This window comes from Notothenia coriiceps, unplaced genomic scaffold, assembly GCF_000735185.1.
Source record: "Notothenia coriiceps isolate Sejong01 unplaced genomic scaffold, NC01 NC01_scaffold00000462, whole genome shotgun sequence".
In the NCBI taxonomy this organism is placed as follows: Eukaryota; Metazoa; Chordata; class Actinopteri; order Perciformes; family Nototheniidae; genus Notothenia; species Notothenia coriiceps.
In genome coordinates, this window is record NW_011333163.1 from 22,318 (window position 1) to 38,840 (window position 16,523).

General features: G+C 42.3%; 1 protein-coding gene across 1 annotated transcript in view; it reads right to left on the bottom strand.

The window, feature by feature from the left end:
• LOC104953267 (serine/threonine-protein kinase A-Raf-like) overlaps window positions 1–16,523 on the bottom strand; it is a 35,599-nt gene that overhangs the window by 17,741 nt on the left and 1,335 nt on the right. Inside the window, 6 exon segments of the mRNA XM_010780195.1 lie at window positions 3,237–3,355; window positions 3,495–3,541; window positions 3,947–4,123; window positions 4,996–5,198; window positions 5,316–5,446; window positions 5,575–5,602. Of these exon segments, the coding sequence (XP_010778497.1) occupies window positions 3,237–3,355; window positions 3,495–3,541; window positions 3,947–4,123; window positions 4,996–5,198; window positions 5,316–5,446; window positions 5,575–5,602 (705 nt within the window).

Below are 16,523 nucleotides of genomic sequence, written 5' to 3' on the forward strand. Positions count from 1 at the left end.
CTCAGTGTGTGTCGCGCGTAAGTGCGGTGCGTGTCAAAGAGCTATATTCAGAGCTCCCTGCTCGGCCTTCGGCTACAATCTTTCAATCGTTGCTGTTGTATGAATGCCCGTGTTCAACTACCGGTAGGTGTTACCAGCAGTCCTCACACGTCGCCGCTTCCGGAGGTCCGCCCGGTGGTGTTGTGGGAGCTGCTCGCCCACCTCAAGCTACACGCTGCCACTAAGCTAACGCTACATTAGCAAAACCAGACGCTAATTTTATTTTTGCAAAGTGCAGCACCGGCTTTCAACACTATTCTCCTTCTCCCTTCCTCTCCGACGTTCCTCCACTGGTTTCAACAAGCACTAAATTCAAGTCATTCGACCCAGATACTGAGTTTCTGACTGCCCACCACACCCACCCCCCACACAACACCACACAACACCACACCACCACAAACCCCCCCCGCTAGCTGAAGCTTGGTTGCTAAGGTTACTAGCTGGTGTTCCGATAAGGGACCGGGGGAAACAAAGTTAAGTGATTACTGGTTTCCATGTTGATTTATTTCAATATAAATTGTTGGGGGGGAACGGAAGGCTATTACCCGTACTGGCTACTTTCGCAGCCCGTAACATTTCCCCCTACAACACATTTAGACCTATCGCAACGACAGAAGTATCCTTTCAAATCCGATCATCTTTTAGACTTCTAAAATCATATCTAAGACTGTTTCTAAATTTTTTTTTGGTCATATTCAAGGACCTTTTTAAGGCTTAAATTCAGATTTATCAAAATTAAGACTTTTTAAAGACCGCCGCGAGAAACCCTGAGTTAGGTTCGCGTTCACATCAAAAAGGGGTGGTGTTTGGAAGCATCGAGCTAATCACAAACATGGACAAGCGTACTGACAGCGAGCGTCATACTTCCTGAATGAAAAGTGAACTTTTAATATTAGTCAAATATGAAGAAGTTAACACTTTAAACATCCATAGACTTAAACACTTTATCACCGGATAAAAGGCCAACATAGCTGCACACTGCAAAGGTGGATACCAGCTGGTAAGAAAGAAAAAAGTGTTTGAATGCGTAACATTAACAAGGTTTATGATATCACTGCCCCGTCTAAAGACACGATCTGACTTTAATTACATTTGACTCGAAGTGTTTCGTCAACTTAATCGTTGTTAAACGTTAAATCAATAGGCTTCTGCATACAGTATGTGAAGCACTTGTGAGTGTTGCCAACGGCCAGATACGGCTTAAGAAGCTGAACTAGTATAAGCGAAATATATGATCACAAATCGACGGTCTGGCACCACAGTGCAGCAGACTGTACGTAATGTTACTTTGATCCGGTTTACTTATGTTGTGGGCAGATATTTAAGTAAGCTTTCTTAACCGCTAATGTTATAATACGTCAGAATTGCTCTGAAGAATGGGAAGGTGATATTCTATTAATTTTCACGTTCACACAGTCGGTGATTTTTGCCGGCCGTCTTTTCCTGCAACGACAGTTATTTCTGTGTTTTCCTTTCTCCTGTAATATGACTTGATAGCTCTAGGCCCTGATACACCAGGCCGAAATCGGCCGTTTTTGTTAGTCGGACGACGAAGCGTGCTCTGTCGCCCAAACTCAATTTGGTGTGTTCCACACCGTTGGCCGTGACACGCCTTATTTGGCCTTTCATGGCCGACGCGCGGCCGATTCAACATGTTGAATCGGCCATGTTTTGGCCACAGGCAGTCGGACAAAGAAATCACTCCGATTGGCTGTTCAGCTAGCGAATCAGTGCATGAGAAGCGAAACGGTTGCTTGAGAATGTCTTCCACAAGCAACACTCCAATGGCTGATAGCTCCAGTACCGCACGAAACATGTTTTCGATGGACGAGAGTGAAAATGGAACGCACACGCTATTTGTTGTTTGTTTAGATCACGCAGTCTGTTCTTCTTCTCTGTCTTCCGGTTGTTGTCTCTTTTGAATGACGAATACACACTACCACCGCCTGCTGGTAAGGAGAGTTATTGCCACTCACACATGCGCAGTTCGTACGTGCTCGGCTGAAGTCTTTGCGGTGTGTTCCAGTGCGACACATGGCCAACACGCAGGAGAACATGGTGACGCAACAGTCGGCAATGGCGAGTTGTCTGGTGACTGCTTGGTGTGTCAGGGCCTTTAAACTCCACACACTGAGCTCTGATTGGTCAGCAGGCGGTGCTTTCACTGAGTTGATCTCTTAGCCTGCAACTTAACCTGCTCCGTGCCAGGTTAGCCGCTCAGCATAAGTTACCATGGAGATCTAGCCCGCTAAAAAGAGAACCAGCGTCGTAGGACCGGAAACCCCGAGTTTTCCCTGAAGTTAGCTCGCTAAGTGAAAATCCTGCTTCGTAGTACAGGCCTCTGATCTATCAGGCTAAGCTAACATGTAGCCTTTCTGTCCACACTCACAACAATGAGTTTTTACATAAAATGTAAATTGTGGCCTGTCATTTTATTTCCCCATTGTAGCGGAGATAGGTGAGGGAAATATATCCAGTCTCTGATAGTGATAAGATATTACGATAGTGCTCTGATAATTGCTTGATTCTCAAATCTTATTTGTATGTTTTTATTTAGCATGTCTACAGGATAGTCCGTAGTTAAATCAGTTTATTTAAATTGTATTTAAAAGTTTTTCCCCTCAGTCAAATCATACTAGATCCACACATTTAATCATTGAATTTCACAATATCTCATTTCAATCACAAACATAGACATATGTAACCGATGAAGTCACATGCCAAAGGAAAGAATAATGTTTAAGTCTAAAGAAAAACAATAAGTGTTTACTAGGACTAAGGACTAAAACTAAGAGTTGTCCCACAACCCCAACACACTATATTTGGACCACTTTTAAAATGTTGTGAGGTTTGGTTGTTTCTACTGTAAGGACTTTTTTTAATTTCTAAAATAGTTGAAAACTGTTCAAATCGAATGTGGATCAAAAAAGCAAAGTAATCTATCACTATCATAAAATAACAAATAGGAAAGTGTTACTAATACTACTTTTTTAGATTAATACTACATAATCTAAAAAACGTTATAAATATTCATAAAATATTATAAACTTTGAATATGAGAGAACTGAATCAGAGAGCTTCCCGTTTATATTTATGCTGCACTTTCTAATGACTTACAATGAGAAAAGGTGACAATAGTTTAATTGGATGTCTCTTCATGGACTCACAGTCATCATATAGTGTGAAGAGAGGCTTACCATCCACAGAATGGATCCACTGGGCTGCTCCACCTGCTGAGAGCCGCTCCACCGAGACTTCACTGTGGCCAGGCCAAAGTCACCGATCTTTACAGTCCAGCCCTCGTGGAGAAAAATATCTAGCAGAACAGCTCAGGAAACATAACAAAGTCTGGTGCTTTTTACTTGCCACAAAAACCATTAACAAGCAAGAGATTATAAGAAGGGAGAGGTGTTGAAAGGAAGCTTTCTGTAGAAAACACTGGAACAAAAGGATACTGTTTGATTTCAGATCTCGATGAATTATGTTCTTTGCGTGAAGGTAACTGAAAGGGGAGGAAATAAAATCTTTTTTACAAGACTTGACCCCACTTATTACATCCTGCACAATATTAGAGAGCCTCTTGGTTACGTCATCAGCTTATTCAGAGATTCCACTGTGTAACCAGTCTCGACTTTTACCAATACCATAAAATTGCTTCCTGTGCTATGGCCAACAATACTAAAACATTTTTTTAAATGTCTTCTAATCTACAGCTGAAACAAGTTTGACGAAATATAAACAAGTTTATAAAAAGTAAACATGGAATAATTATTCAATCCAAACTGACTATCATTCTTACAAAGTGCTTAAAATTGCGTGAAATTAAAACGTGATTTCTAGTATTTGATAATCCTATCAGCAGTGGTTGAGTGGTGATGCGGAAATAGAGTATAGAAGCAGGTCTTACTCCATGCCCTGTGCTGTTTGTCTAGCCACATCAATGCGACGCATCGTGTCAAACTTGGTTTCTGTGACGTGCAGATGGCGGTACAGGCTGCTGCCTTCACACCACTGAGTGATGATGGCGAAGTTGGGCTTAGTCATATAGCCCATGAACAGCAGGATGTTGACGTGGCGGGTCTTCCTGAAGATTACAAAAATGGCAATAGTGTCAGAAATGAAAAGATTGAGGTACAGTTATGGAACTGTTATGATTGAGTCATATACATGTTTGACTAATACTGGTTCGTTTTGAGATCGCAGTCAAAGTGGCTGCGACAGAGTTCTTTTAATGTACTATTGAATAGGTTATTATGAAGGAACAATTCTATGAATTCAGATGATATGCACCACTGACTATCCCTGTAACAATTTGTTTAAAATTGTGTGTCTGAATTTAGACATTTGGGTGTGATATTACATAGTTCATGTGAACTCAAAAGGACTAAGGAGGAATATTAATGTTTTTAACATTGTGTTTCAGATTACGCTGCAATGACAATTTGGTACTTTATAAGTCAGGACAATTAAACTGAAAATATGTAGTCAAGTTAAAGACCTTATTACTTATGAACCTGGTAAAGCAGTGTATTAGCAGACAAAATTCAGACGTCAGGGATCATAGAAAGGAACATTAATTGTAAGTATTGGTATGTAAATGTATGCATTGATAAGTAGACTTTATGAAGTGGCAGGTAGTCTGTCTCCTTTGTTGATTGTGAATTATTGTGTATGGCAATGATTATATTCTTTCTTATGTAAGTAACTCTAATTCAGAGACCATCTATTTCTGTTATCCATGCTTGTTTATGTGTCATGGAATGTTTAAATAGAGTTGTGTTTTGATTGTGAATCTTTTTTTGTACACTACCGTGAGCAGAACAAATGACAAAAGGATATGACCGTTTTTTTGTCTTGTTTAAATTGAGCATTTTGAATGATAGTCTCAATACATTTTCCAAAACACAGAAGAAGCCCAATTTTGAATAAAAGAGACTTTAAGTTAGCACTTCTTACCGTAAGACCTGCATTTCATTTTTGAAGGCCTGCAGCTGTTCCGGCGTTGGCTCAGTGACTTTCAGGATCTTGATGGCCACGTCTCCGTGCCACTTGCCCTTAAAGACTGTTCCAAACGAACCTGCACCTATTCTCTTCTGAATGTTGACTTCTCGAGAGTGGACTTCCCAGTAGTAACTGGAGTCTCTGTAGCCCCCTCGGTGCTGAAACATCACATGAGATGTAATGTCATGTAATTAAATGTAAACCCCTTTCCTCAAGATTTCTTCAATGTGAATAGGTCAACCAATGACTTGAGAATAATGTCAAAGACTACATACCACTTTCTTTTTGTCATCAGAAGAGGAAGGCTTGCGCTCCTTATGCTCTGAGGGAGACTTGGGGGGTCTACTCCCTGGGGTGAACAGAGAAGAGGGTGGGCTGGTGGAGGGCTTTGGTGAGGGCTCAGGACCTGCAGGCATGACAAGCAGGACAACCGATTACTTCAAAAAAAAGAGCAGAGATAAAACTACAACTGAATACCAATTCTGAAAGGGAGCAGGAAATCAAAACTGTTTTTGTTAGATTTGAATCACATACCCATTGTGTTGTTGAATTTTAGCGCTTCCTAAAAAAGGAGGAAAAACCCAATATTATACATTCACATTTGATAAACGATTACACAGGTAAGTAAAAAGTGTTGAGGTCGGGTTTGCCTACTTCATAAAGGACCAGCAATTTCAAGCACTGGAGCTATGCGTTAGACTTGTTGTGTTGTAGTGGAAATTATTAGGGCTGTCAGTCGATTAAAATATTTAATCGCGATTAATCGCATGATTGTCCATGCTTAATCGCACATTTTTTATCTGTTGTAAATGTACCTTAGAGGAATATTTTTCAAGTTTTTAATACTCTTATCAACATATGAGTGGACAAATATGCTTTATGCAAATGTTTATTATTGTGTGTGTGTGTGTGTGTGTGTCAACTCCAGGCATATGCTCGAACTGGAGCTGCCTGGACGCTGCAATCATGTTGCGCGCACTATCCGTGCTGACTTTTCGTACAATGTCCCACTGTCTGGCTAGCTGCATAAAGTCAAGTGCTCTGCGTAGTTGTCTGCGAAATGTCACTCCTCTGTTTTCATTTAAACAGCTCCTTATATTAGACCCTCCAGAAACGCGTTAGCGCAGCTAGCTAGCACCAGATGCTAACAAGAACAATACACGTAAGGTGTGCCCGTTCTCTCTCTCTCGCTCGCTCGCGCCACACATACACACACCCTCCCGATGGCCCTGCTGGTGAGCGTGGAAGTGTTGTCTGCCGCAAGCGGACGGCAGGTGCGGGGCTGTCAGCATCAACTTGTAGATGGTATTTTAAACTCGATGCGCTCTGAAACTACGGGGGACAAAAAATACACATGCGTTAATCGCGTTAAAATAATTAGTTGCGTTAATTTTTTTTTGCGTTAACTTGACAGCCCTAGAAATTATATAAAGAAGTTAGTCAGCAGTTGNACACGAGATATCGTTCAGCCCTATGCAGAAGTATTATTTTAAGCAACACATTAAGTTGACGAAACACTCGAATCAAATGTAATTAAAGTCAGATCCACTCGTGTCTTAGTGAGATCATAAACCTGTTCATGTATGCATTCAAACACTTTTTCTTTTACCAGCTGTATTCACCTTGCAGGTGTGCATATATGGCTTTGATCCTGGATAAATTGTTTAAGTCATGGATGTTTAAAGTTTAACTTCTTCATATTTGTCTAATATTATAGTTGACTTTTCATTCAGGAAGTATGACGCTGATCTGTCAGTGCGCTTCTCCATGTTTGTGATTGGTCAAATGTTGCTAACCCCGCCCCTTTAATGTGAACGCGCACCTAACTAGATGGGACACGGCTGGCTTAAGCGATCCATTTGATAACCCGCGTCGTAGGACCGTTTAGCGAGAGCGCGTATGTTTTGGATTAGGCCAACCGGCTAACTCAAACATATCCAGGTTAGGTTGAACCGGCTTCGTCGTACAGGCCTCTGGTCTCTTGGCCTCCTAGCAGGCTCATAATTATAAGGTTGTGGTCTGTCATATGCATACGAATACACATTTTCAACCTCTTCTGTCAAAACTAGCATTGTGATCCATGTTTATTAATTAGGGCTGTCAGTCGATTAAAATATTTAATCGCGATTAATCGCATGATTGTCCATAGTTAATCGCGATTAATCGCACATTTTTTATCTGTTCTAAATGTACCTTAGAGGAATATTTTTCAAGTTTTTAATACTCTTATCAACATATGAGTGGACAAATATGGATAAGAGTATTAAAAACTTGAAAAATATTCCTCTAAGGTACATTTAGAACAGATAAAAAATGTGCGATTAATCGCGANCCGGTGCGTCATCACACACTTGTCCCTCATCTCCTCTCCCGACTCGTGCGTCGGAACTCCCCGAGGCCACAACTCCCACCTCCTACACTACAAAGGGTGGGCGTGACGGACCCCAGACGGGCAGTCCTTCAAGTCCTAGGTTAGTGCGGGGAAAGTGTGGTTGCGCCAAGAGTCCCGGTCAAGCCTCGATCTCGGACTATTCGTGGTCAAAAAGGACAAGTGTGTGGCGTCGCCTCGGCCGAGAATCGTGGCTTTTGGCCAGAATGGTTTCGTGGTTTTTTAACAGCCCAGATCTTCGTTCTTGCGTATGCAGTCTTCCCCCGCTCAGCGCTCCAATTGGACTCGATTGTCAAATACCGCTATGCCGTTTTATTTTCAACATTGTTCGTCATCGCGCGACTGGTTCACTCATCTTGCGTTGGTGTGTGAATTTTTTATTTATTTGTGTGAATCCTTTCAGGTCCGTTGTGATTGGTCCGAAGCAAATAAACATGGAATTGTGGCAAGCCACAATAACTAGTAACACCTCTCGTCGTCTGATCCCTACAACTCTAAGTGGCTAAGAATAGCCACGTGATTTGCACGTTCTACACTCACGTGGCCAACTTTCTCACGTGTGGCTGATGTCAAACCCAACTCGAGCGTTACGTAGCTAACATCGCAGAAACTTATCAAAAAATGGCTACGTAAGTATATTTTAGGACAGTCGTGTAGTCGTCTCTGCTAGAAACTAGAAACGAAGCGTGATACCTCCGGCTCTCAGAGTCAATAGGTTGTGTGTACCTCAGCTCCTCTTTCTCTTTGCGTCGCGTGGCTTTTATGATGTTTACTTTGCAAACCGTTGTGAAATCTAAAAGTTCTTTCTCGCCAGTCGAACTCTTTAGCGAGCCGTTTTAACATTTGCTACGGTTCATGTGTTCATCATGCTCCTTGAATCGCTGCGTAGTATTTCTCCGCTATACCCCAGACGCGACTTTTCCCTTTGGACTTTCAATCTCTATCTACTCAAGTTAGTGGAGTCACTCCACAGGACAGTCGTCTACCACCAAATCAAATTGACACCTGCCGGTTATTGAGAGAATTTACAGAAGGGATGACATTCGTCAATACTTTCTCGACAAACAGCTTTCCAATAAACAAATAACCAACGTATATTTTTGGTGACGAAAGACGAGTGGACCACTCAAATCGGAGTACTTACTCACAATTCGTGTAGTCCGACCGTTCGACATACGCTATGTCCCAGCATAAACGTGCTAACAATTAGTGCTCGTTAACGTTGTAATTACTAATAAATTACACTCCAGCAATATCCGTTAAATGAAATGAGACTCATACAAGTCGTCTCAATAAATTCCATTTTGTTCTTTCAGTACTAATCAACCACGAGCAGATGACCATGAGGTGTAGGGTAATACGGCAAAGAACAATGGAAATACTTCGAGACGTATATTCCTATGTTGAGAACCAGTATTGTGAGAGCATGGTCAATTCATAGTATAAAACGTAGCCTTACATTAAGCGGCGGACATAGTTGATTACAGCTTAGTGTAGCATAGCATCACGTTAGCGTATGTCGACTTAGCAGTCGGACTACACGGATTGTAGTAAGTATCCGGATTGCAGTGGTCACTGCGTAGCTTTGCGAGTCACCATAGATATACTTGTTATTTATGTTTATTGCAAAACAACAAAGATTGTATGTCGAGAACGTTATTGACGACGTGCATTCCTTCTGTAACATTTCTCAATAACGGCATGTGTCAGTGATTTGATTTGTTATGAGAGACTGTCTTTGGAGTGACTCACTAACTTGTGTATTACAGATTGAAGTTCAAAGAGAAAAGCTCGGCGTCTGGGGGATGTAGCGAGGAAATAAACGCAGCCGATTCAAGGAGCATGATGGTACACATTGAAACGGTAGCAAATGTTAAACGGGCTCGCAAAGAGTTCGACTGGCAGAAAGAACACTTTTTAGATGGTTCACAAACGGTTGCTAAAGTAAACATCGATACAACACTGCCACGCTGACGCAAAAAGAAATCGAGGAGCGACAGGTACACACAACTTATTGACTCTGAGAGCCGGAGGTATGCACGCGTTCGGTTTCTTAGTTTCTAGCAGGACGACTCACGGCTGTCCTAAAATATACATTACGTAGCCATTTTTTTTTTGGATAAGTTTCGCGATGCTTAGCTACGTAACGCTCGAGTGGGTTGACCATCAGCCACCGTGAGAAAGTTGGCCACGGAGTGTAGACGTGCAAATCACGTGCTTATTCTAGCCACTAGAGTTGTAGGATCAGACGGAACGGAGAGGTGTCCTACTAGTATTGTGGCTTGCCACTAATTTCCCATGTTTATTTGCTTCGGACCAATCCAACGGACTGAAAGGATTTCACACAAATAAACTAAAAATTCACACACAACGCAAGATGAGTGAACAGTCGCGATGACGGAACAATGTTTGAAATTAAACGGCATGAGCGGTAGTTTGACAATCGAGTCCAATTTGAGCGGGGAAGACTGCATACGCCAAGAACGCAGATCTGGCTGTTAAAGAAACCACGAACCATTCGTGGCCAAAAGCCACGATTCTCGGCCGAGGCGAACGCCACACTTGTCCTTTTTGACCACTATAGCGCGGGAGATCGAGGCTTGGACCGGACCTTGGCGCAACACACTTTCCCCGCGCACCTAACCTAGGACTTGAAGGACTGCCCGTCTGGGGTTCGTCACGCCCACCCTTTGTAGTGTAGGGAGGTGGTGAGTTGTGGCCTCGGGAGTTCCGACGCACGAGTGGGAGGAGGAGATGATGGACAAGTGTGTGATGACGCACGGTGGTGATCGTCTCTCCTCCAGCTTTTGGACTGTAGAACCACGGTCCTATTGTTGGAGGGTAGAGTTGTCAGTCGTTTTGGTTCCTCGGACTACACAGCCTATGTCCTTCGTCCGTCTCTCTCCCCGTGCGGGGGTAGCGGTAGTTACCTGATGCACCTCTCTCAGTCGGTCGAAGTCCAAGGAGCCACAGGTGTAGTGACCTCCTGGACTGTACCTGAGTAGTGACTCCTGGACTGTACTGAGAAGTGTGGTGGTGGTAGTGAGTTTTTTCGAACGTCGACGAGAAGAAGGATTGCGTCCGACTCCCCAAAGTTGTTACCTGAGGTCCTATGACACGTTGAAGATGTCCACGTGGTATCTCTAATAGGTCCCTCCCCCCCCCCCCCCCCCCCCCACTGACCGCGTAGGGCCGAACCATTGCGTCGACGTACGGCGGAGTTAGCATTCCGCCGGACGATTGAATCTTTAATAAATAGAATTATATCGTATAGGGTTATTGTACTGTAAATCTTGAGAATACGTGGTAAAGGCGAAAAAATTTGAATAAAAGAAAAACATAAAATGATTAAATGAACGTGTATAAAAATACAATAGACCAAAAACCCCACGTGACAACCTCCCTCGGACACTGGATTTTACAAGTAGAAGTATTGATGTGACATTCGATACAATGCATACTGTTTACTTTTTGGAACTTACTCCTAAGAAACGTCAAAACGGCGAAGATCTACATCTGTAGTAAAAGACAAGGTATGGACACGGTCACGGACATACGACAACAATTACAGGGGCATCGGTGGACTCTCTATTGTTTCAACTCCACCTCCGGCACGACAAACACGCTCCAGTAGTATCACTCCTCTCTGTCTTGGCGTAGAAATTTTGTGGGTTTTTTTATAAACCTTAGTCTGTCTTAAATGTGACGCTTCGGTGGTTTTCAACTCTTTAATAACGGGTCTACATAAGACCCACAATGAACCCAAGTCCCTAGAACTACCCGCGAGGTCGGTCGGGCGTTGCGAACCAAAACCTGGTCTAGGCCGTCGAGTGTGTTGAGGACGAGACCAGGTAGAGCTAGTACAGGGTCCAAGGTTGACCTTAGGAAACCCTATCTCCCCACCCTCCTGAGCGACACGACCGTAAGACTGCCCGAACGCGACCTATCTTCCTATCTACCCCTATATCCTCCCCCGTCATAAAATCAACTAATAACCGTCTAGTCACGAAAAATCGAGCAGGACTGTCTGTGTTTGGAAACTGATAAGTAAACTCTTAGGCACCGTCACTATATAGAGAATATACATCTACTTATTGTCAAAAGTCAAGTCCCATTATAGTTTTTCCTCCTAGTTTTATGACTGAAGGTTTGTCACTAGAAGTATAACGTTGAAATTTTTTTTCATGTCAGAGAGGAGGTCGAAAACCTGACATCTTGGTGCCAGGATAACAACCTCCATCTCAACGTCAGCAAAACCAAGGAGCTGATTGTGGATTACAGGAAGCAGCAGAGAGAGGGGCACGCCCCCATCGCCATCAATGGGACTACGGTGGAGAGAGTCAGCAGCTTCAGGTTCCTCGGTGTCCACATCACTGAGGACCTGACATGGACTCATCACTGAGGACCTGACATGGACTCTTCACACCACCACCATCACCAAAAAAGCTTGACAGCTGCTCTTCTTCCTCCGCAGGCTGAGGAGGTTCAACATGGACTCCAGGATACTGTGCAACTTCTACAGGTGCACCATAGAGAGTATCCTGACTGGCTGCATCCCGGCTTGGTACGGCAGCTGCACCGCCCTCAATCGTAAGGCTGGCTGCTACTTAGAAATTATTTATCTAATATATCATATTCCAATAACTGACATTTAGACTCTTATTGCACCATTTCGCTTTTTTAAACTATTTTTCTTTTTGTATTTACTATTTACTTGCACTATATTTTTATGTTTATCTGTTTTATTGGGGTGCACTGTTGGAGGAGCCTGTGACCTAAAATGTTCATCTTCATAACTACACTGTAGCTATGTTCGTATGACAAATAAAAACCTTGAATGAGGATTTTTGCAGTTTTGCCGCTTCTAGATGTTAGACATCATTTTCATGTTTCCATACCTGTGCCAGTGCCTGTATGCTGTTGTTAATGTCCCCGCTAGCCACCTGAGAGATAACAAAGTTGATGGTGGAGGCCGTGCTGTTGTGGAGGTCATCATAGTGAGGAGAGACAGAACGCATCCTTTAAAACACAAAAAATATTTGAAATCAGACAGAATTGTACACTGAAGCACAAAAGTTGAGAATATTATTGCCAAGATGATTTGGGTGGTTACTTGGGTTCAGGGATCTTGATGGGCTCCAGCAGCCCGTCCAGCTTGTGTTGGACCAGATCCGGCAGCTCACACACTCTGCTCTGGTCCATCTCGATCATGTCCAGGTCCAACTGGAACTCCTTTGGGATAGAGGGGTGGGAGGACTCGCTGTGCTGGGCATTCTGACGGGCTTGGCTGGATAGAAGGATAGATGGGGATATAGGAGGGGGGGCAGTATATTTAGTTGATTGTATTGCAGATCAGTGCTTTTTAGCTCGGGTCCTGACAGACACAAACCTTGACTTATTCATTTGAGAATCCGTGGCAGTGAATATATCTCTTATATGTAATGAATACATGTTTTCAGTTCAGGGTCAAATCAAAAAAGGAGGATAAAATACTGACTTCCAAACAGTGATCTTCATATTGCAACTTTTATAAAAAAAAGTACAATAAAACAAATCAATACAATTAAATATAAGACATACATTTGAGTTTAACTACATTTAAATATAGTCATTGATCTGTAGCGTATGTTCACACTCCAGGATATCCCTGCTTTGAGTCTTATGAAGATCTGTCTGGAAGAAACTGATATGAGAGTGATATGAAGACTGATCTGATCCAAATTACAGTTGGGTTGACAGGATAAGAGCTGATCAGCACTGATCTATAACAAACATTTAGCATTAGTTTCCTTCAGAAAGGAGTGAAACACCTATATGGAAAAAGACAAACATTATAAGGACAAGGAACGTTATCGTTTATATCAGCCTAAGGTTTTTACAAATACATTTCCAAGTGATCTTTGTGCATAGAAGTTACTATCATAGAGTGCTGGGTGCGCACATACCGCTATCATTTCTGAAATGTAACAACCTCATGACGTCAGGGGCATCACAACAGTGGGTGAAAACAGAGCTGCGTGAATTTCTCACTTCGGCTGGCATCAAATCGTGTCGTGTGAAAAATGTACTTCATGCGTCTTTGAGTTTCATGAAAAGCGCTATAAAAGTCCCATGTATTATTATTATTATGTTTGAACACACCACAAGACACCCACATGATACCCACATGATTACTATGTTTAGATGAACCAAACTCTATGCAATGCCTTGGTAGATCTAGCCGGGTTCATAGTAACCCATCAGAATTGGTAACTGAGATTTATTAGAAAATTTGATTGATACAATTTAAAAGCTCATATCAGTATCATCACTTTTAGTACAGATTTGACAGCATTAAACCAATAGAAATTTTAAATAATAAAGGTTTAGGATATACACTGAACAAAAATATAAACACTTTGGTTTTTGCTCTCACTTTTCAAGAGCTGAAATCAAAGTTCCAAGACTTTATATGTACACAAAAGGCCTATTTCTCTCAAATATTGTTCACAAAATGTCTGACTGTTAGTGAGCATTTCTTCTTTCCCAAGATAATCCATCCACCTCACAGGTGTGGCATATCAATATGCTGATTAGACAACATGATTGTTGCATAGATGTGCCTTAAGCTAGTCACAAGTAAAGGCCACTCTAAAATGTGCACTTTTATTTTGAGAAGATACATTTATTACTGTAAGAACTGTAGGGTGTCAGAAAACCAGTCAGTATCTGGTGTGACCAACGTTTGCCTCACGCAGTGCAACACATCTTCTTTATAGAGTTAAGTAGAGTGAAAACCGGGATTTATCCGTCAAGAGAACACCTCTCCGAAGTGCCAGACACCTTCGAAGGTGAGCGTTTGCTTACTGAAGTCGGTTACGACGAAAAACTGCATTCAAGTCAGGACCAGGGTGAGGACGACGAGCATGCAGATGAGCTTCCCCCGAGACGGTTTCTGACAGTTTGTGCAGAAGTTATTTCGTTATGCAAACCGATTGTTGCATCAGCTGGTCTCAGACAATCTTGCAGGTGAAGATGCCGGATGTGGAGGTCCTGGTTGTGTGGTTACACATGGTCTGCGGTTGTGAGGCCGGTTGGATATACTGAAACGTCTTTGGAGATGGCTTATGGTATGGTAATAGCTCTGGTGGACATTCCTGCAGTCAGCATGCCAATTGCACGCTCCCGCGACATCTGTGGCACGGTCTGATAAAACTTTTATTGTGAGCACACCTTTAAAATAATCATGCTGTCTGATCAGCTTGACATGCCCCACCTGTAAGGTGGATGGATTATCTTGGCAAAGGAGAAGTGCGCAATAACACAGATTTAGACACATTTGTGAGAAATATTTGAGAGGAATAGGCCTTTTGTGTAAATAGATTTCAGCTCATGAAAAATGGGAGCAAAAACAAAAGTGTTGCTATTGTATTTTTGTTCAGTGTATGTGACCATTATTAGGTGTAATGGGCCTTTTGCAGCTGTCAAAAGGCAGATTCTTCAAGAAAACATTATATATTTGTAGCTGACATTATAAGACCAAGCAGAGCACAGTTCATCTCATTTCCAGGTACAGTTAAGATAACATGGATAAGTAAGACAAAGGGATGATAGGGAAGAAGAAGAATGAGTCACGTTGCAAAGTGACAGCAGCACATTTTGAACATTAGTCCGGAACAGACACTGATTCCCTGCAATGTGAAGAAGAAAGAACAAAACTCAAATGTGACAGCTAACTTTTTGGTCCATTAGTCATATGACTGATGAATGTTAGATTGCATTCAGAGGAGTTGTTACAATGACAACACGTAGAAGAGGCGGGGAAGGAGGTACTCACATCCTATACGTGCGATACATGATTCTGCTCCGGAGGCAGAGCAAGAGGAAGTCACACAGGAAGAAAGATGAAGGGTTAAGAGACAGACAGGCAGAAGACAGTCAGCCACACACACACACACGTTGTTTTCACCAAACTGTGGAGAGGACTTTATGTGCCAATTTTCATTTGAAATAAAATGAGTATCGGTGAAAGCAATCCAACATGCAATGACTCAAACACAACAAGAAGAGAAGGACAGATTAGTTCGAGTAGAAGATAAACATTCAAAAGATTTATGGCATGAAGGGAACTACACTACTGGTGTGTTTGTCAATAGAATGGATAATGAATACAAATTTGAAAAAGTTGGGTTTAGTACAGGACATTTTATTAATATGCAAGACATTTTTTGAAAAAGATGAGTTCATTTATCTGGAAACATGATACGGTCTGCCTGAAAATAATCATTCAATAACAGTCAATCAATTTACCACCCAATGATCATCTATTTTTACATCAGTAAGGCTTTGAATGTAGGCTGCTCGATTGATTCAACCAACAATGAAAACATCAGTATTGAGTTTGTGTAGAGTTTTAGTTCGGATTAAAACATTAAAGAGCAAATTGCAGGTTAGAGACCCCAGTGAATAAATGTGTAGTAAAATTATGTATACACTAGATTTTCTAAAAAATATACATACATATACACTAAAGTGACATCTGGCGTCGTCTTTGTAAGACATTTTTACTTCTGCATAAAAAAAGACAACCCGCATGTGACGTCACATGGGGGAGAGCGGCCGGTCTAACGTATTAATAATAAGGCTGTCAAGTTAACGCGTTAATAACGCCGTCCGCTTGCGGTCGACCACACTTCCACGCTCACCGGCAGCCACCAACTGGCCATCGGGAGGACCGGGAGGGTGTGGCGCGAGTGAGAGACCTTACGTGTATTGTTGTTGTTGTTAGCATCTGGAGCTAGCTAGCTGCGCTAACAGATATAAGGAGCTGTTTAAATGAAAACAGAGGAGTGACATTTCGCCGACAACTGCGCCGAGCACTTCACTTTATGCAGGTAGCCAGACAGTGGGACATTGTACGAAAAGTCAGCACGGATAGTGCGCGCAACATGATTGCAGCGTCCAGGCAGCTCCAGTTCGAGCATATGCCTTGAGTTGCACATAGCTCCAACGATCCATCACACACACACACACACACACACACACACACACACACACACACACACACACACACACACACACACACACACACACTTTGTATTGTATTATTGTATGA